Source organism: Sorex araneus, chromosome 5, assembly GCF_027595985.1.
Source record: "Sorex araneus isolate mSorAra2 chromosome 5, mSorAra2.pri, whole genome shotgun sequence".
NCBI lineage: Eukaryota > Metazoa > Chordata > Mammalia > Eulipotyphla > Soricidae > Sorex > Sorex araneus.
Genome location: NC_073306.1, coordinates 109500252 through 109521042, shown reverse-complemented (window position 1 = coordinate 109521042; position 20791 = coordinate 109500252). Strand labels below are relative to the sequence as shown.

General features: G+C 56.2%; 2 protein-coding genes across 2 annotated transcripts in view; one reads left to right on the top strand and one right to left on the bottom strand.

The window, feature by feature from the left end:
* The first annotated feature begins 798 nt into the window (after positions 1–798).
* On the top strand, positions 799–13057 carry TACR2 (tachykinin receptor 2). Its single transcript, XM_004617081.2, has 5 exons — positions 799–1193; positions 4764–4958; positions 8487–8640; positions 9508–9704; positions 10980–13057. Exons 1-5 carry the CDS (start codon positions 799–801, stop codon positions 11173–11175), a joined length of 1137 nt encoding a protein of 378 aa, XP_004617138.1. The 3' UTR covers positions 11176–13057.
* A 154-nt stretch (positions 13058–13211) lies between these two features.
* HK1 (hexokinase 1) overlaps positions 13212–20791 on the bottom strand; it is a 65322-nt gene continuing 57742 nt past the window's right edge. The window contains exons 15-18 of the mRNA XM_004617115.2: positions 19952–20135; positions 18290–18445; positions 14222–14455; positions 13212–14062 (exon numbers count right to left, since the gene is read on the bottom strand). Coding sequence (XP_004617172.1) covers positions 13918–14062; positions 14222–14455; positions 18290–18445; positions 19952–20135 — 719 coding nt within the window. The 3' untranslated portion in view covers positions 13212–13917. The remainder of the gene's footprint in view (positions 14063–14221; positions 14456–18289; positions 18446–19951; positions 20136–20791) is intronic.

Here is a 20791-nt window from a genome sequence, read left to right as displayed (position 1 = left end):
GACCCGCAGGGACCCCTAAACACCTCATCTCACCTGCAACCCACAAACGAACGGAGAGCCCCACGGCTGGAAATGCAGGAACTCACCCATCACTCCGGTCTGGCCCACTCCAGAGCTTTGTCGCTGGATGTAAACACCCACTGAGGCCCCCATACCCTCCACGGCGCTCAGCTCGGCAGCCAACCCTAAAGCGTTCCTCAAGAGCCCTGCTGGCCGTGCGTGGAGGGGTGGGCCTCAGGGAGGGCATGAATCTCCACCCCTGGGCCTGCGGCACCCCCTACCAAGGCCCCCCTGCCAATCCTGCGGTGGGTGAGAAGCAGAGGGGGAGTCGGGGGCCCACAGGCTGCACTGCCTCATCCCCAAAGCCTGGAGAGGCAACAGTGCTGACTGGTACTGTGGGATCGGGGGGCCCTGATGCAGAGAGGCGTGGGGAGCACTGGGGGCCGGGAGTGGGCAGTGGCTTGCCCCCCTCTGCCATCCCCTCTGGGGCCCTTCTTGCCCACAAGCATGATGGAGCGGTGGGGGGGGGGGGGTGCTGCATCTCCACAGGGACGTCCCCTGCTCTCTGTCGATGGGCTCCAGACTGCCACAGCCCAGAGCACTCCAGCTGCAGGGGGCCTGAGAGGCCGGCCTCGGCGGGATGCACCTCAGCCTGCCCATCCCGAGTGAGCGTGGGCGTGGCCTGGCCCTGGGGACGTGCCCTGTTCTGCCCCTGTGCCCACAAACCCCGGAACATCGCTCCTCTCTAGGACTCACAGGGAAGCCAAGGAGCAGAACCCTGTGGGCCTGGGTGCAGCCATGGGAGCCCACGGCCCTGGCACGGACACCGAACTCTCCTGGGACTTCGAGAGCAACAACACCACGGGCCTCACCGCCTTCTCTATGCCTGGCTGGCAGCTGGCTCTGTGGGCCACAGCCTACCTGGTTCTGGTGCTGGTGGCCGTGACCGGCAACGCCACGGTCATGTGGATCATCCTGGCCCACCCTCGAATGCGCACCGTCACCAACTACTTCATCGTCAACCTGGCCCTGGCCGACCTCTGCATGGCCGCCTTCAACACCGCCTTCAACTTCATCTACGCCAGCCACAACATCTGGTACTTCGGCCGCGCCTTCTGCTACTTCCAGAACCTCTTCCCCATCATGGCCATATTTGTCAGCATCTACTCCATGACGGCCATCGCCGCAGACAGGCAAGACGGGGCGGGTGGGGTTCGGGGTGGGGGGTGGGCCCCTGAGTCCCTTTGCTGTGGATCAGAGGAGGCTGACGACTTGCCTGTAGTCACACCACGAGAGCAGAGCCCCGGGAACTAACCCCCACCAGACCCTCAGCCTACAGGATATGTCTGGGGGGCAGGAATGTAGGACTAAGAAACGGGAGGCGGAGGGGACACAGAAGAACTCTGCGCCTGCCTGATTCCGGGCTGGGCAGGAAGACTGGGCAGTGTCCTGGAGTCTTCCGTAGTCTCTGAGGCTGATCTTTGTTAAAGTCTTTTTTTTTATTTCCCCCTTTTTCCTTGGAAGATGGGTGCTGGGCCACATCCTGCGGTGCTCGGGGCTTACTCCTGACTGCACTCAGGAATCATTCCTGGAAGTGCTCAGGGACCATACAGGGAGCTGGGGATAAAGCCTGGGTCAGCTGCGGGCAACGCAGTGCCTTCACCCATACCCTGTTCCCTGTAGTGCATATATAAGGCAGTGCCTTCACCCATACTCTATTCCCTGTAGTGCATTTATTTCAGGACAGGAAAGCTGCTTGCAGGGCTGGAGCGATAGTGTGTAGGGTGTTTGTCTTGCAAGCAGCCAACCCAGGTTTCATTTTATATGGTCCCCCCAGCCCTGCCAGGAGGGCAGAGCCAGGAGTAAGCCCTGAGCACCAAAAGGTGTGGCCCAGAAAAATAAAAGAAATCTGTTTCTACTGTTCTCTGATTCCAAGCTCGAATATACTTTGGGCAGAAGGGGTTCTATGGTATAGATGAGATACATTTATATGCAGTTGCCATATAAGCCCATGGGACCCTCGCTGATTCACTGAAGGAAGCTGAGACAGGGCAGGGGCAACCGGGGGGCCCCCTCCCTCCAGGGTCCCCGTTAATGTTGTGTGGCAGGAAGGGCCAGTTTTGGAGCAAGAAGCATTGCTCTTGTCTGGGAAAAAGCAAACAGAAGGGGGGCCCAGGAAAGACCCCAGGCTGCTGGTAAATGCGAATTGCAGTCCATCTTGTCCCTACCCGAGTCTCTGCTTCACTTCAACCTGCCCCAGCAAACTCTTGGCTATTTCTCTACGGAGCTTCTCTAAAAATCTCATCCGGACAATTGACTTGTACTAATTCCAAATATAAAACGAAGGCTGGAGAGAGGGGACAGGGATTAAGGCGATTGCCTTGCATGTGGCCGACCCCAGTTCTATCACCGACACCAAGCAGGGTCCCTGGCAGGAGCAATCCGTGAACACAGAGTGAGGAGTAGCCCCTGAGCTCTGCTGGGAAGGGCCCAAGCTCGAAAACCGTCATCTCAATGCACCCGCCGGGCTGCGGAGGTTAGAGGGAGGGCGTCAGGACCCCCGGCCTGGGTCTGCTCCCCCAAGTGATGCTGTGCCCTAATACCAAATGTCATTCCACCCCCGGTTATTGCTCAGAGCTCCATGAAGATTTTCTTTAATTCATTCAACAAATATTTGAATGTTCCCTCTGATATAAACACCAGTGGGAAAAGTTTATCCCAAACTCACGGGCTCATGGAACTTCCTTTTTAGGGGCTAAGAAGGGCAAAGGGGGCAAGTGAGCTATTGAGTAGGGTGGGAGCCAGGAGCCCCGGCAAGAAGCCACTGAGCCCCTGGTAAGAGGAACGGTCCTGTAATCGGCCACTCTCCCCTCTTCTACTCATTCATATGTTTGCTAGGTACAGATGCTGGGTGTTAAAGGGGGGAAAAAAAGAGCAGACCTGGCCTTGTGAGAGTTTAAATAAACACATGAAGAAAGAAATGACAGGAGCACACTGAGGGCATGAGGGAAAGCAGGAGAGGAAAGGGGCCCACACACAGGGGCCGTGTTGGAGGGGGAAGGTGAGACAGAGCCTCGGCACTAGCCGTGTGGGTCTGGGACCCAGCCAAGCCTTGTGGACTCAGGAATGGAATATTCTGGGCAGAGGGCACAGTGGCAGGGGCGATGCAGCAGTCCATGTGCATGCATGCACACACATGAGAAATGCTCACGGTCGCAGAGTCAGTAACCCTTTCATGCCCGCAACCCCACAGCAGGGCGAGGCCGGACATTGCTGTACTCTTGTCCCGGGATTGATTAGTCTCAGAGAGGACCAAACGCGTCTCTGATGATTTTGATTTGATTTGGGGCCACATCTGGCAATGCTCAGGGCTTACTCCTGGCTCTGCACTCAGGAATCACTTCTAGTGGTGCTTGAGGGTCTGTATGGGGTGCCAGGGATGGAACCCGAGTCAGCTGCATGCAAGGCCAGCCCCCTGCCCCCCATGCTGCCTCTCCAACCACGACATCTCTGATGACTTAGTTTTATTTTATTTGGTTTGATTGGGTGGCTTCCCAAACATGCTCAGAGAATTTGGGTGCCACTTGGCCCGTCTGCGCCTTTGTGCCCCGGCCTCAGAATAAACCAGCGCACTTCCCAGGGAGCTCGGGCCGATTGCTCCAGGCCGCAGAAAGCAGAGCCGTCCAGATCCGGGTCTGGGTCTTTGTGAATCCATGTGCGGACCTGCTCTCGGCTACAGGACGAGTTCCCATTTCCCCCCACCCCTAGACACCAGCTGAGCCTCCAAGTTGACCCTTGGGGCAGCTTCCTCACTGTGGGAGGAGAAGACTCAAGAACATGGAGGAACTTGGACCGCACCCCCCACCTCGCTGGTGCACTCAGCCTGACTGTCCAGGGCCTGGTCACTGGGAAAGGGCAGGGCTGGTCACTGGGGGCAAGGGGATGTTATCATCTAGTCCTAATGTGCTTCAACCCTGACCACAGCCCATGAGATACCCATGTTCATGGGAGGGGCGTGGAAGGGTCCCAGAACACATTCAGGAGGCGCTGTGCATGCAGGAACACCGGGTTCAGTCCTCCCTCACTCTGCCCTCTGCTCCCCAGAACTGCATGGTCTCCCGAGCACCACAGGACCCCTGAGCACTGTCAGAAGTGCTCGACCCAAGCAACAACAATTAATTGAGATTCAGGGTCAGAGAGATAGTGTAGAGGCTAAGGTGCTCGCCTCGCATGTGGGTTCTATTCCTGGCACCCCCTATGGTGCCCCAAACTCCACCAAGAGTGATCCCTGAGTAGAGCCAGGAGTAAGCCCCGAGCACTGCTGAGTGCTGCCTGAAAACAGAAACTCACCAGAAATTCACTAAAATGGAGTTTGAGGTCCTGGGTCCTGTGGGCCAAGCCCCTGGGGCTCAGCTGTGTGAGGTGGCGGCTGCTGAGGGGACGGGGGCGCGGGCATGGCCATCAGGGCAGAGAGCTGTGGGCAGCAGCACCGTGGGCTCTGCTGATGTTCCTGCCCGCTGGGGCTGGCCCGTGCTGAGGGGGCTGCTGGGCTGAGCTCCACGCATGGCCAGAGGGACGCCCGCTGTGGCCTCCGAGCACACATAGACTGGGTGGGAGGGAGTCGGTGTGGACGGGGCTTCTGGGGGTTCCATACTGCGTCTATGGGCGTCTCCTGCCATGCATGTTGTCAGGGGTTAGGGGGCAGGGCTGGGGCCCAGGTTGACACGAGGGTGCCCACCCCTCACTCTGCCCTCTGCTCACAGGTACATGGCCATCGTGCACCCCTTCCAGCCCCGGCTGTCAGCTCTGGCTACCAGAGCGGTGATCGCGGGCATCTGGCTGGTGGCCCTGGCCCTTGCCTTCCCCCAGTGCTTCTACTCCACCATCGCCAAAGACCAAGGCGCCACCAAGTGCCTGGTGGCCTGGCCCAAGGACAGCGGGGGCAGGACACCCCTCATGTAAGGCAGTGGCCGAGGAGCGTGGGGGGCTGGGGTGCATGTGTGCATATGGGCATTTTCTATAGGGGGGCACGATTCCAGTGTCTCTGGGATCCGGAGAGCCCATAAAACGGAGCACTTGATACTGAGCATCAGGTTTGCTTTGAGTTCTTTACCCATATGAATCTACAACTTCACTAAAATCTGGGACACTGCTATTATGCCAAATTTGGGGATGGTGACCCAAATGGAGGCACCAAACTACGAAGTACCATGATGGGTCACACTGTCTATGGGAAAGCAGGGGCTTCGCTGTGGACACTCCTGCCTCACTGCCCACTCTCCTCACCATGCTGGCCTCAGGTAGGGGTGTGTGTGGCCGTTGATGAGGATGCATACACAGCTGTGTGCATGTGTGTGCAATGCTATTGCATGGGTATGTGCAGCTGCTCACCGAGTATGGAGGATGCGGGTGTGGAAGTGTGTGCACACAGACACGGGCTTAGGATGTGTGTGGGGGTATATGTGAAAGTGTATGCACACAGACATGGGTTTAGTATGTGTGTGAAGGTATATGTGGAAGTGTGTGCATGCAGGCATGGGTTTAGGGTGTGTATTAGGGTATATGTGGAAGTGTATGCACACAGACATGGGTTTAAGATGTGTATATGGGTATATGTGGAAGTCTGTGCATGCAGGCATGAGTTTAGGGTGTGTGTAGGGTAGTATTGTGAAAGTGTGCACATAAAGTATATGGGTGAGTATATGTGGATGTGTGTACATGCAGGATGGATTTGGGGCTGTGTGTAAGAATGTGAATGTGTCTGTGAGTGTGCGTCTGCAGATATATTCTGAGATGTGTATACACATGCTCACAGGTACGGGTTTGGGGGATGGTTTGTGGGGGAGTGTGTACATGCGGCTGTGGGATGTGTGTAAGACCTGGTATGTTTGTGAGTGTGAGCACACAGGTAAGGGTTTGGGAAGTGTATCTGTGTGAAGTCTGTACACGCAGGTAAGGGTTTGGGGCCTGGGCTGGAGGGGTGCAGGGACTGGGGGAGAGCACTGCAAATGCCCAGCAGCAGAGCCCCAGAGTACTGAGGCAGAGGAAAGGGCAGGTGAGCCTGGGGTGAGCTGGGCGCACACCTGGTGCCTTCCTCACGCTGAGGGGGCCAAGAATGGGGGCTGGGAGGGTCTGAAGATCTCAGCCTGGCCTGTGACTCCCCGCCCTGCCCAGTCCTCTCCCCTGCACTTCTCACTGGGTGGCTCCCTGACGCCCAGCAGGGCAGGGTGGGTGAGCAGACGGAAGTGCGTGATGGTTTTAACCAGGGGGACCAGAAACCAACCTAGAGGTGGACAGACTTAGCCCAGCCAGCACAGTGCCTTCAGGTTGCCATGGCAACCCACCCCCACTCCCCAGGCACATACAATTTGGCCTCCCTTGTCCTAGTCTGTCCTGAGCACGGGCTGAAAGGGGACACCCAGCCTCAAGGCAAGGGATGGCATCATCCCCTGTGAAGTCAGTTCCCAGGGGCTGAGGCGTCTGGAGGAGGAGAGCCCCTCCCGGGGTCTCTGGAGGTCTCCACACCCCTGCCCAGGAGGACACTGCCCAAAGATACCTTGGGAAAGGCACAGATCTGACGCACAGAGGCGGGGAGAGCAGAATGTCTCGGGGATGGCTGCTGGGGGATGGTGTTTCTCCACCTGAACAGGAAGCAGGACCAGAACTTCAGGGACCACGCACTGGCCAAGCCCGGCTGGAGCAACAGGAAAACATGGTGGCTAAGCTCTGGAAATAGAATTCTAAGAGGACTTGGGATTTAAGTGTTCTTGGGTGGGGAAGTGTCTGATATTTAGACTGGGGTCTCCATCCATCCCCACAGGCTTTGTGTGTGTGTGTGTGTGTGTGTGTGTGTGTGTGTGTGCGCGTGTGTGTGCGCATGCACATGTATGCAGGAAGTTGGTGCCCCCTTCAGAAATATGCTCCCAAATAAAAACACAACCAAAATAACCCAGGCTGAGGGCGGGGTCAGGAGCCAGGCATGCTCAACTTTTGGCCCCTAGGTACCCCCTTCTGTGAAGGAAGCCCACCCCAGGGAGAAATACTCCTCAATCTTTCTTGGAATGACCCAGACATCATTTCCTCATTTATCAAGTGGGGAAACTGAGGTAGGGGCCACAGCTGATTTTCCCAAGGTCTTCCTTAAAATTAAGTGTGGGCAGCTCTTCTGACCCTGAGGTGGATCCTGGTGACCGGGAGCTGGTCCTGTGTTCACCATTGAGTATAGAGCATTGTTTCATATGCAGTCTTGCTGGGCCTCAGTTTCCCTCTCTGCCCTCCATCCAGAGGCAGGTGACCCTGCTGATCCCTGAGGTTTATCTAGCTCAGAGTTCTCACTGAAGGCCAGGTGACAGTGACCTTGCTGCTCCTCCCCCTCTTACCTGTTCATGGGGCCATTCACGGCTGAAGCAGAATGAAGCAGCAAGGAGCCCCCAGAACTCCAGAGATAAGCACGCCTTCCGGCATGCAGATCTCCAGTCAGGGGCTCTGAAAAGACATCTTGGGAGCCGATCGTCTGCTCCCCTCACTCCCTGTGGTAGCGTTTTGGAAAGGGGCCCAATGAGGCTGATACATGGGGATGGGGGTGGGTGTCAGGGACCCCTCGGCCCCTGAGTGAGGAAGGCAGAGTTACCTGGGGGAGCCAGAGTTCAGGCCCATGCATGGCCGTCCCTCTGGGCCTCCTCATCAGAAATGCGCAGCACACCCCTCCCAAAAGGAAAAACAGAACGGCCTCAGGACAGCCCGGGTGTGTGGGGGTCTCCATGGTTACAGGTGGGGAGGCGGCAGCTGGGTTCCCTCAGAGGCCCGCATGGGCCTTTGCTAACTGGACCCGCCTTCCCGACCAAGGAAGGAGCAGCAGGTCCTGGGGGAGGCAGATGGTCAGGGCGAGGAGGAGCCAGGTCAGCTCTAGGACAATGTGCCACCGGCCATATGGCAGCAGACACCAAACTCACAGCTCTCCTCGCTGTGCACGGATGCACCCACGGAAGACACGCTCCAAACAGGCTGCGGCGGGGGGGGGGGGGGGGGGGGGTGCGGCGGTGGCTAAGGCACTCTCCTGCCTCTGTTGCATTTTAAAATGTCATCAGTGCAGCGCTTGGATGAATTTTGGGTTTGGAGGGAACTCTTTTCCCCCTTCTGACATTTGCTATCACCTGGGAGGAAGCAGGGGTAAGCCCTCAAACCAATGGTTGTTTTCGCTTATTTTTATTATCCAGGGAAAGGGGAAGGGGAGGCTGGAGGGACTCCTGGCTTTGCCAGCTCAGAGATCATTCCCAGAGGTGCACCAGGGACCACCAAGGGCACAGGGATCCATCCCCAGGCGGGAGCGAGCTATCTCTCCCACTCGTATATACTTTTCTTGAAGTCAAACTACGACCTTGGAAGGCGGGTTAAGGAGAGCGGCAGAAAGAGAGGGGGCTGAGCGCCGGGGTGTGCCCCCTTCTCCCAGGGCTGTGCGGTGCCTAAGGTCTTGGCTCTCCTTGCAGGTACCATCTCGTGGTGATCGTTCTCATTTACTTCCTGCCCCTCCTGGTGATGTTCCTCGCCTACAGTGTCATCGGCTTCACGCTGTGGCGGCGCGCGGTTCCTGGGCAGCACGTGCACGGCGCCAGTTTGCGCCAGCTGCAGGCCAAGAAGAAGGTGGGTGGGGCCGGGGCGGGACCTGGCCGCGGTGGGGGGCGGGGCCTGGCCATGGTGGGCGGGGCTGGAGCAGGGCCTGGCCGCGCGGGGCAGGGCGGGGGCGGGGCCTGGCCGTGGTGCCGGTGGGGCCGGGTTTGCCTAACCTACCCTGGTTCCATTCCCTGCCCAGAACCTGAACTGGTTCTTCTGTGTCGGGCATTAATGGACATGCCTTTCGAATTCTGGCCCGATACAAAGTCAAGGGAACTTTCCAGAAAGTTAGGGTATCAGGGGGTCTTAAAACCCCAGAGCTTCAGAGAGCTCCAGGGAATTTAGGGTACTGGGATCTTAAATCCATTGAGAGTTTGAGAAGCCAGGCAGAAGGGCAGGAGTGTCCTGGCGAGCATCCCACTGAGTTCCTCAACATAGGCATTTCCAGTTCTGCCCCAGTCTTAGATTCCAACAGATGTACCTGTGCCCTCCCTCCACCCCCAAACACACACACACACACACACACACACACACACACACACACCCCACTCAGACCCCCACAGTCCTCAGCATGCTTTCTAGGCATCAGACCACTTCTCTGCCAGGCCTCTTCCTGCATGGTGACCAGGGAGGTGATGGGCCAGTGACACGGAGACCATATCCAAGCTTCAGCTATTGGGAGGGCCTGGGCAGAGGCCTCCCGGAGAGCTGGGCTCCAGTGCACCCCTGGCCCAGCTTCCTAGGAGACACAGAGCTCTCTCTGTAGGGGTAGGGGTCCAGAGGGCCTGGCCTGTGGCACTGAGCCGCAGAGGCAGACAGGCGTGCTTGGGAGGCGTCCAGGGAGGACTGGGGCTCCCCGGCGGAGGAAGGTACTGACCTGAGCCTCTCCCGGGCCAGTTCGTGAAGACCATGGTGCTGGTGGTGGTGACGTTCGCAGTGTGCTGGCTGCCCTACCACCTCTACTTCCTCCTCGGCAGCTTCCAGGAGGACATCTACCACCACAAGTTCATCCAGCAGCTCTACCTGGCCCTCTTCTGGCTGGCCATGAGCTCCACCATGTACAATCCCATTATCTACTGCTGTCTCAACCACAGGTGAGGCTCCTAGGCCCTGGCTCCCCCACACCACTGGAGCCCGTTGCCCCTCACCCTGGGCCTCCCACAATGAGACCTGACACCACTGTCCTTTGACTGGGCAGGCTTCTCCCTCTCTGTAGCCTTGCTCCATCACCCAAGCCTTAGTGTCTTGGTGTGTGCGTGCGTGTGTGTGTGTGTGTGTGTGTGTGTGTGTGTGTGTGTGTGTATCAAGTGTGCAAGCTGCAAGCCATGCCCTCTCCCACTCAGTTATGTATCCAGTCCACGTGCTAACATTTTGGGTTTGTTTTGGGGCCACACCCAGAAATGATCAGGGCTTATTCCTGGCTCTGAGCTCCGTGATTATTCCTGGCAGGCTCAGGGAACCATAGACGATGCTGGGGATCAAACCCAGGTCAGCCGCATGCAAATTAAGTGCCTTACCTTCTGTCCAGTTGCTCCAGACCCCTGAGGGCTGACATGTATGAGAGTTTCCTGTAGTGAGGAGCAGAGAACGTTCAGTCTGGTCAGGCTCTGCACACAGGGATCACTCCTGATGGGCTCAGAGGACCGTATGGGAAGACATGGATGGCAAATGCCCTCCCCGCTGTACTATTGCTGGGTCCCTGTACCTAGTTTCTTTTCCTGTGTCTGCGGCAGTGCCGGCTCTGGTTGAGCTGAAGTACCCACTAGCTCCAGATTGTATCTGGCTGTTCCTGAGAGTCAACCCCCTCGTGAATGTGTCTCTGAAGAGACACTAAGCACTAGCAGACAATTAGCAGGAAGGCACTGACCTTCTAGAAGGGAGGTCCATTCTTTTTTGTTGTTGTTGAAGTGATCTTTTTATTTATTTTTATGTATTTATTTTTTAATGAATCACCGTGAGGTACAGTTACAGACTTACAAATTTTCGTGCTTATGTTTCAGTCATACAATGATGGAGTACCCATCCCTCCACTAGTGCTCATTCCCCACCACCGGTGATCCCAGTATCCCTCCCACCCCACCCCCCACCCCCCACTCCATTCCTCCTCACCCTGCCTCTGTGGCAGGGCATTCGCTTTTGTTCTCTCTCCTTTTGGGTGTTGTGGTAGTAAGTGGCCATCACGTGTGGTCTATAGTCTACTTTCAGCATGCATCTCCCATCCCGAACGGGCCCTCCAAGCATACTTTACTTAGTGGTCCCTTCTCTGTCTGAGCTGGGAGGCCCATTCTCGGTGCTAGGGCAGCCACACTACTGCAGGACTGGCCAGAGTGCCCCCATTACTGTGCTGATATGACCGACACCCCCTTCAGGTTCCGCTCGGGGTTCCGGCTCGCCTTCCGCTGCTGCCCGTGGGTCACACCCAGCGAAGAGGACAAGATGGAGCTGACCCATACTCCGTCCGTGTCCATGAGGGTCAACAGGTGCAACACAAAGGAGATCTTCTTTGTGGTTGGGGATGTGGCCCCACCTGAGGCTCCTCAGGATGGGGGACCCCCTGAGCCCTGAAACCTTGGCGACTGTGGCTTCTGGTGAGGCTTTGACGCTTAGTGCCTTTGCGAAGCGCCAGCCAAGAGGACCAGACCTGACAGCCTGATCATGCCTCAGCCCTCACTCCCACACATCACACATGATGGAACAGAAATGCGTGACAGGGCCGGAAAAACTGTAGCTGTGGTCCACTTATTCTCCAATGGGGCTTCAGGGGGTCAGTGGGGGCTGCAGCTTCTATAGCACCGCCTCCCCAGCCCCTGGCCAACACCTTCCTGAGTACACAGTACGAAAGCAGCATTCTGGATGTTGTGATAGATAATTGCTTTCCACTCAGGGCTATAGGGAATAGTGGGGAGTGTGGCAGAGGAAGGGAGCGGCTTCCCAAAGAAACGGCAGATGGTCGGCTCTGAAGAAATGTCACAAGAAAACGGGAGCCAGGTAGCACTGGGTCTTCTAACTACAGCAGAAATTCAAATGTCAGTGTTTAGTTCCCTCACCCGACCCCCCCAGGCCACAGCTGGTAGTGCTCAGGGACTATTCCTGGCTCTGTGCTCAGGAGTAACCCTTGCAGGTGCCTAGGCACCATGTGGGATGCCAGGGATGGAACCAGGGCTAGTCGCAGTGGCTGCATGCAAGGCACATGCTTTATCGTCGGTGCTCTCTCCAGCTCTCCAAAATCTGAGAGGTTGCCAGACCTGCTCATTTTGGCTGAATGTTTATAAACCAGGGAGAAGAAACCCAACCGTGCCCATGGGCAGCCTCGCGCCAGAACACCGACAAGGCAGGGTGGGGTAGGTGGGGGCTTGTGTTTGCGCAGCAGTGCCCAGGTTGTGAGTGGACATCTGAGAGCCCAGATCCTGCAGTGTCCCTGGCAGTTACAATTCCAAAGGCGCCTCAAGCTGTGTGGCCTGGGGCCAGCTGTTCGAACCCTCAGCTTCTTCCGGTCCCCCAGAAACACATCTGACAGGGCTGCAGAGAGGATGCTGGGAGCGACTCCAGCACTCATCTGCCAAAAATGTACCCACGCTCAGCAGATGCCGAGGTGGCTATGGCTGCCACGTCAGCCTTCTTGCAGGCACGCTCCCTGGGAGGGAGCTGAACGCACACCTGCACTTAGGCACACACACTTGCACACATGCACCCTACACTCATACCAGCATTTAAACGCATGCATGCACACCTGCATGTATGCAACCTGCACGCACAGCTGCCCACACTCACATGCAAGCATGCATGTCCCCTGCACGCACATTCGCATGCACACCTGCACGCGTGCACGTAAACATGCACGTAAAACACCTGCCTGCACTTGCATGCAAACAAGCATGCACCCTGCACACAGCTTCATGCAAATAGGCACACATGCACGCTGCACACTCTGCAGCAGAGGGTAGAAACACCCCCGCTACACAGCCCCTCGGGGCCTGCCCACTCCCCCACAGGCCGAAGCCTCGAGAAGGGTTTTGTGTCACCTGGGCTGCCCACAGGTCACCCCGCCAAATAAAGAGACTGATCTCACCCAGCCAAGGGAGCATGCCAGCAGCTCTGCGGGAGCCACAGCTGAAACACACACGGGGTGCCTGACTCAGGAGGCACCACAGTATAGCTGGCAGATACCGGGGAGAAGACGAAGAGGTCGAGGGGTCTGGGAGACGGTTTAAGATCCGGGGACCTTCTGCTCCTTGTGTGTTCGGGTGGGGGTCTCCGTCCATCTCGGACAGGAGCAAGGGCACACAGCAGGGTGTGCCTGGGGTGGTGGGTGGGTCAACGTTCCTCTCACTAGACCCCAGCAGCCCCTGGGAAGCAGGTTGGCTTCTGTGTCTCAAACTGCAAATGAGGGGGTCGTAGGCCCACACCCCTTTATCATAAAGATCTGGCAGCCCAGGAGAAGGGACCTTTCTCTGAGGAGGGCCTTGGAGTGCGCACGGCCGTGAAGGCTGGGCGCTGAGCTGCAGTCTCTGTTTCAAACTCTCACCCACCCCAGAGGCCACAAAAGCACTGTTTGGGCTGTGCCACGTCCCACCCAGCCCCCAGCAAGCATCACAGGGGTCTTTGGTTTGGTACAAAGTTTACTGGGTCATACAACAGGGCTCACAAAAGCGATGGGAAATTCCAATGAGGGCACTGTGTGTGGGCAGGTTTCTTTGATCCAAATAAAGACGAGACACTTGCCCAAAGGACCACCCACCTCCCCCCACAGAACAGACGGAAGGAAGAGGGACACTGTACAGGTGCGGCTCGAACCAGCTCCACGGACACACAATTGGGGGGGTGGGGTTGCTGACCTGTCCCCCAGGGGGACCTGGGCTCGCCAGACAGCATCACCCCTGGAAGAGTCCCGGCAGTGTCTGCTGGTGATTAATACATGTCACACAGAGGATGTGTCCCCAGCGACGGGCCGAGGGGACATTTCCTGGCGGGCTGACCCATCACTGCTGGACAAATGCATAAATTAGAAATGGGGGAGGTGGCCACTACACGTCACACGCAAGGGGGGACCGACGACCAGGTTGAAATCAAACCATGCAGAGTGGCAGGGCAGGCGAGATCAACAGCACACACTCGGTGTTTGTACCCTAAGGTTAGGCGCCAGTGAGTTGGGTTGTATTGGGTTTTCCTCCCCTGCCTTGGCGGGGGGGTGTGGGTGGGCTCGGGCGCCGGCAGCCCCCACCACCCCCCAGCACGGCTCCAGGAGCAGAGGGGTCACCGCTGGAAGCGTGAAGTGCTGGCAGGGCAGCGGGCTGGGGCCCGGGGCTCTCAGATGCTCACTTCTTCCCGGAGCCGGACGCCCACCGCCGTGATGAGGGCGGCCCCCTTGCCACTGCCGTCCTCGGACAGGAGGAAGGACACGTTGCACTGCGGGGACAGCTCCTTCACCGTCTGGTGCATGATCCTGGAGAAGCTGCAAAAGACGCGGGCCGGGCAGAGGGTCAGTGGAAGCAGCTGGGAAGTGACCTGAGACCCAGCAGGTGGCCGGCTCAGGGGGAGCAGCTGCCTTGCCCTGCGGGGGGCCAGCCGCCAGCTGCCACCCCTGCCCCCCTCCCGGGGGTGCCGCACTCACTGTGGATGAAGCTTGTAGAGGGTCCCGTCCACGCCGACGGTCACAGTGAGCCGGTCCAGCCCCCGGTTCTCCCGGATCTTGTCCACCACGGCAGCCATGCCGGCGCCGCAGAGCTGTGCGGCTCGCTTGGACACCACCCCGCACACCATCTTCACCAGGATGCTGTCGTCGCACGTGCTATTGAGGCCCAGCTGCTGCAGGATGGCCCGGACCTGGCGCAGTGCCAGCCGGTCACTGCGGGCAGAATCAGGGTGAGGGTGAGGCGGGCGGAGAGTAGCCTCGTAGAGAGGACAGTCCCCCAGCAAGTCACTGCACTGACCCAGGGGGTTGCTTTGTTCCCCAAAACATCTGTGGGGCTGGAGAGTGTGTACTGGGCCGAGCTTGGCTTGCAGGAGGTGGGATCCCAGCCAAGTACCAAATGGCTCCCCCAGACACCGGGAAAGGGAGCTCCAGGGGACAGAGCCAAGGAGAGACACCAAGCAGTGCTGGATGTGGCCCCTCAAAATAAAATAAAACACAGGGCTGGAGCGATAGCACAGTGGGTAGGGCATTTGCCTTGCACGTGACCGACCTGGGTTCAATTCCCAGCCTCCCATACAGTCCTCTGAGCACCGCCAGGGGTAATTCCTGAGTACAGAGCCAGGAGTGACCCCTGTGCATTGCCGGGTGAGACCAAAAAGCAAAAATAAACAAATAAATAAATTAAATAAATAAATAAAACACAAAATAAGTTTACATTTAAAAAAAAAATCATCCTTTGGGGCCGGAAAGATAGTGCAACTGGTAAGGCGCTTGCCTTGCACACAGCTGACCCAAGTTCAATCCCTGGTGTCCCCCAAGCCCCGTCAGGAAGAATATCTGAGTACTGCCGGGTGTGCCCCCAAACCAAAAAATAAATATTTTTTAAAAATCCTTCCATAGCATGACATAGTAAATTGCCACTGGGAGTCACGCCCGCGATCACCTCTGGGGCCAAGTAAGCTCATTCACCAGCCACGATCCAGAAACTCATAAATAAATCTCAAAAAGACTGACAAGTGGCAGAATTTCTCCCAGACTCCGTGCAGGGCTGAGTCATCCGGGGCACCCCAGAGGGGGTGGGTGAGTCCAGCACCCACCCAAACAGGGCCCCGGCAGCCAAAACCCTCCACACTCGCCATCATGCTCCAGCCAGACTCCACTGCTCGGATGAGCCTCGTCCAGAAATGAATCTGTTGAAAAACTCAGGTATGCAGGTTTTGTGATCTCCAGGCATTCAAGGAATTGGGGATGGGCTATGTTCCCCCATCTCCCTATACTTCCAGAGGCTCCAGCAGTCATGCACATGCCCCCAAAAGCGACCCAGTTAAAAATTTAACTCCAGGGCCAGATAGTACAGTGGGTAGGGCATTTGCCTTGCATGCGGCTGACCCCAGTTCGATCTCCGGCATCCCATATGGTTCCCGAGCACCTCCGGGAATGATTCCTGAGTGCAAGCCAGGGGAACCCTTGAGCATCACTGGGTGTGACCCGAAAAGCAAAAATAAAATAAAATAATTTAAAAAAAAAAGCTCCTGTGTTCAAAAATAAAAATTAACTATTAACTTCAGCTGCATGACCCTATTTTGGACACCCTGGAGCACGTGGCCGCATTTGCACCTCACAACATTTCAAATTCTACAACACTGATAAACCAGGAATAGCACACCAGATTGATGTAATGTAGAAGGCAACCAATCTCAAATAACAAAATATAAGCACAGAAGGCTTAATCTGTAACAAAATCTTAGTAATCTCTTATACAAGGGCTTACGGGCTCCATGGTGAGATACAACAATCTTCACTAATTTCTTCTAAGGAAACATTTTTTATCATCCTTTTAGCAAATTATTTATAACAAGCAATATGAAATAAATTATTGAGGGCCTGCTGTGGGGGCAGGCTCAAGGGGTGGTTAGAAAAATTAGAAATAATGGTGATGGGAAGGTCCAATGGTGCTGGGACTGGTGTTGGAATAGTGAATGTTTGTAACTTAACTAATGACTTTAATAAAGTTATAAAACTTAAAAAAATAATAAAAAATTGGGGCTGGAGCGATAGCACAGCGGGTAGGGCGTTTGCCTTGCACGCGGCCGACCCGGGTTCGAATCCCAGCATCCCATATGGTCCCCTGAGCACGGCCAGGGGTGATTCCTGAGTGCAGAGCCAGGAATAACCCCTGTGCATCGCCAGGTGTGACCCAAAAAGCAAAAAAAATAAAAATAAAAATAAAAATAAATAAAAAATTAACTGTCTCGGGGGCTGGAGCAATAGCACAGTGAGGAGGGTGTTTGCCTTGCATTCAGCCGACCTACGTTTCAATTCCCAGCATCCCATATGGTCCCCTGAGCACCACCGGAAGTAATTCCTGAGTGCAGAGCCAGGAGTAGCCCCTGTGCATCACCGGGTGTGACCCGAAAAGAAAAAAGAATTGTCTGAATAGGGTAGCACTGTGGCACTGTCATCCCATTGTTCATCAATTTGCCTGAGCGGGCACCAGTAACGTCTCCATTGTGAGACTTGTTGTTACTGTTTTTGTCATATTGAATACACCACGGGTAGTTTGCTGTGCGGGCAGGATACTCTCAGTAGCTTGCTGGGCTCTCCGAGAGGGACGGAGGAATCAAACCCAGGTGAGCCATGTGCAAGGCAAACGCTCTACCCGCTGTGCTATCGCTCCAGTCTATGGCCATACCACCCTGAACGAGCCTGATCTCTGAATAGGGTAAATCCAGAAAAGTTTTAAATTGGAAAATGACAACTATCCAGAACCTCAACACTGGAGGTTTGGCATTTTGCTATTTTCTTCCAATCGATCTTCTCTAGATAAGCATTAAAAATCTGTTAGGATAAGTGAATGAGCTTGTCCTTCATTTTCTTGTTTTTTCCCTCCTTCAAGCCTCTCAACCATTTACCACCTCCTGAACTGAGCCCCGGAAGCTGCACCCTCCCCCCCAGTCCATGCCAGGGGTATATGGTGAGAGCTACATTGTCTGTAGTTTTTCGATACTATAAAGTAACACGGATGAAGTTCCATTAACAAGCCTTTAACTCTTGAGTTTACCTTCAGGATACATTTCTGGGTCAAGGGGTTTTTGATACACAACTGCCAAGTGTATGCTGAAGAGTACAAGGTACTGCGACTCCAGCATGTGGGGCCCACGCCCCCACTCCCAGAGGACATCATCACTCTACTCTGATCATGGATTGTAGACATCACCCAACAAGAATGCTTCCATCTGTCCAGTGCCAAGCACATTTCCACCTTGCGCATTTCCACCTTCTCTCACGGCTGCCCGTGGAAGATAACAAAGACAAGGGGAAATGCTTGCTCCCGAGGAAAATGGGGGATTGGGATGAAGAAGCAACAAGTGCTGTGTGGAGTGTGACAGAGCGTGCAGATCCAGGGGCTGCCTTCAGAGGGACTGCTGAGGGCCGAAGCTAGCAGCTCTGGGCTCGGGGGGACTGAAAGCCCTTTCAATTCAAATATCTGCAACACGCCCTTAATGCAGCAGTGGACCCGCAAATCACATTAATGCTCCAACATTAAAAGTATTTGGGGGGTGGGGCTGGAGTGATAGCACAGCGGGGAGGGCGTTTGCCTTGCACGCGGCCGACCCGGGTTTAAATCCCAGCATCCCATATGGTCCCCTGGGCACCGCCAGGGGTGATTCCTGAGTGCATAAGCCAGGAGTGACCCCTGTGCATTGCTGGGTGTGACCCAAAAAGAAAAAAAAAAGTATTTGGGGGGGCTGGAGTGATAGCACAGCAGGTAGGGCATTTGCCTTGCACGCAGCCGACCAGGGTTCAATTCCCAGCATCCCATATGGTCCCCCAAGCACCTCCAGGAGTAATTCCTGAGTGCAGAGACAGGAGTAACCCCTGTGCATCGCCAGGTGTGACCCCAAAAGGAAAAAAAAATGACAGGAGTCCATTGCATAAGTGCTCAGAGCCTGCTCAGAGGTGGCAAGACCCAGAAATGGTCCCTGGTGACTCTGGGGGCGTCCCTTCCACCCCCATGGCTCCCGCAGAGGAGGCCCTGGGACTCACCTCTCAATCTGGGAGAGGAACTTGGTCTGGAAGATGCCCCAGGTCTTCAGCGGCTCCGAGATCTGGCCCCGGAAGAGGAAGCCCTTCTTGGTGAAATCAATTAAGATGTTGCGCACAATCTCGCCCAGGTACATCCCGCTGATCATCTTCTCATACCTGAAGCAGGAGGAGGGCACTGAAGGCGTCTGGCTCCCTGGCTCCCTGCATCTGACTGTCCCTTGGAGTCTGCCCCACGACAGATGTCACAATGTCCCACCTTCCCGGGGTCGAAAGCAAAACCACGCCACCTGGGCTTGCGGGCTCATCAGACTGCACGTCACCCAGTTCTCAGCCTCCTCCAACTCTCAGCCCCCTGGTACCCCCCTGGGAGGCTGGGCTCCCCCTCCCAGGAGAGCTTTTGCTGCCAGTCACCTCACACTCTGCTTCACCCCCCCCCCAATCACCCCTGCCGAAAAGCCTCCGGACAACGCAGAGCCTATGATACCACAGGTTCAGGGTTCCTGCTAAGGGCTCCATAAACGCCTGCAGAATAAGCAACAAACTACTCAACTGAGCATTTACGGGACCGATGAAGACAGCGGGAGAGTCCCTGGACCGTGAGCCCAAAGGCCAGCAGAATGAAAGATCCCCAGGCTGGGAATGCAGGAGTCATCACACACCTGAGGGCAGCTTCATTCCAGCCCTGCCCATGGACAAAGATACCCAGAAAGGACACAATAGCGATGCTTCCAGTGCATGCACCTAATCCTGGAGTCCTCGTGTGAGGGAAAAGCCCACGGGTGTCCTTCTGGAAGGGTGTGTGGGCCACAGGAAAACCAAGCGGGGCGGCAGTGGCCACACCCCCAGTTCCCACCTAGCTGTTCGTTCAACCCATCCAGCAAGGCCTCGCTCTGCTCCTGGGGAGCACGGGCCCATCTTCCTTCCAACAGGAGTTTAGAGCGCCATGGAGGTGCCAGAACCAGAAACTCGGGAATACACAGCCCCAGTCTTCTCTATGGGCATCTCAGAGTCGTGTTGGTGGAAATTCTGGCTTCTCCTCTCTTCCCTTCCCTCATGACACTTCAATAAAAACCTCTAAGCTGGTTCAAAGAAGGCCTTGGAATGAGGTACAGCAGAGACGTATTTGCAGAAGCCCAAGATGGAGACTCGAGAAGAGCTTTATGTCTGAGGGTCTAGTACAGACTTCCTTCGGCCTGGAGAGCACAATGTGGGCCTAACGGGGGATGACGGAATTCCCGGGTGCTGAGACGGATTATTAGCATCTCTGACCGGCACCATCCCAAAACCTGAGCTGCAGCGCGCCCCGGAGCCACTAGATGGCGCCTGAGGCTTGAGCCTGTCCATCTCCTTCCTTCCCTTTGACAAAGGCTGGTCCCATCCACTAAATAAAACTAGAGGCTCCTATCAGCCCAAGGGGCGAGAGACAGAGCAAGTGGGAAGTCAGAATGTCCCGGCGTGAAAATGGTGGCTGAGAGGAGTGGTGCAGCCAAGGCTGGTCCCCTGGCCTGTGGGCATAGAGGCGGCCCCGGCCAGGGCGGGGGACGTCGGGGAAGGAGCAGATCTGAGAGGTCTTGCTCATGCCTCTCAGACCCCCGTCCTTCTGGACGCTTCCTCCATTATAGTGGGCACCAGGCGGGCCCTGCTCCCCTCTCTGAGGATTACCTCTGCTTCCCAGCATTCAGCGAGTACTCGTCCACCATCTTGTCGAAGTCTGTCCTGATATCGTCCAGGCTCCCGCTGTCCCCGAAGGCCCCCCACTCCATGTTGATGCACATCTGCCCTTCGGTGCCGTCCACCATCTCGATGTTTTTCATCTCCTCCATGTAGCAGGCATTGCTGCCGGTCCCTGGAAGACACAAGACGAGGGCCGAGGGGGGTGACGGGCCAGGCCTGAGACTCCACAGACGCGGGGGATGTTTCTGAAAAGCCACCAGTTCCCACGCCCTGTCAACGTTTTCCAGGGAACCCTGAAGATAAACATGAAAGGCAAGTCAGGGTTAAGCGCCCTGTGAGTTCTGCTGCCCTGGGAAGAAACCCGCCACGAGACTCGGATGTCTACACTGCGCTGAGCAATATCTCGTCAGAGGCAGAAGTCTGAGGCGACATTCAGGAAGAATGGATTCTCTCATTCTCTCCACAGATAAAGGCACACACAGACACACACGCATGCACACGCACAAGCACACACACACACACACACACACACACACACGTTGGCAGAAAGCACCAGCCTGGGGGACTGGCTACTATCACGTCGTGGATGGCCACTTGTCACCATCCCCGCCCTGCGATCCAGAACAAAGGCGCAGGTGTCCCTAGGGCTGTGGAGGTGGCTCCAGGGGCCGGAGCCCGTGGCCTGCCCAGGGAGGCTTGGGTTGGGACCCCAACACCACCTGACCCCCCCACACCGCCAGCATGCAACCCCACTTAGCCTCTGCGTGCTGCCAGGTATGGCCCCCAAACAAAGGCCTTTCTCCTCATCTCCATTTTCACACCAGAACT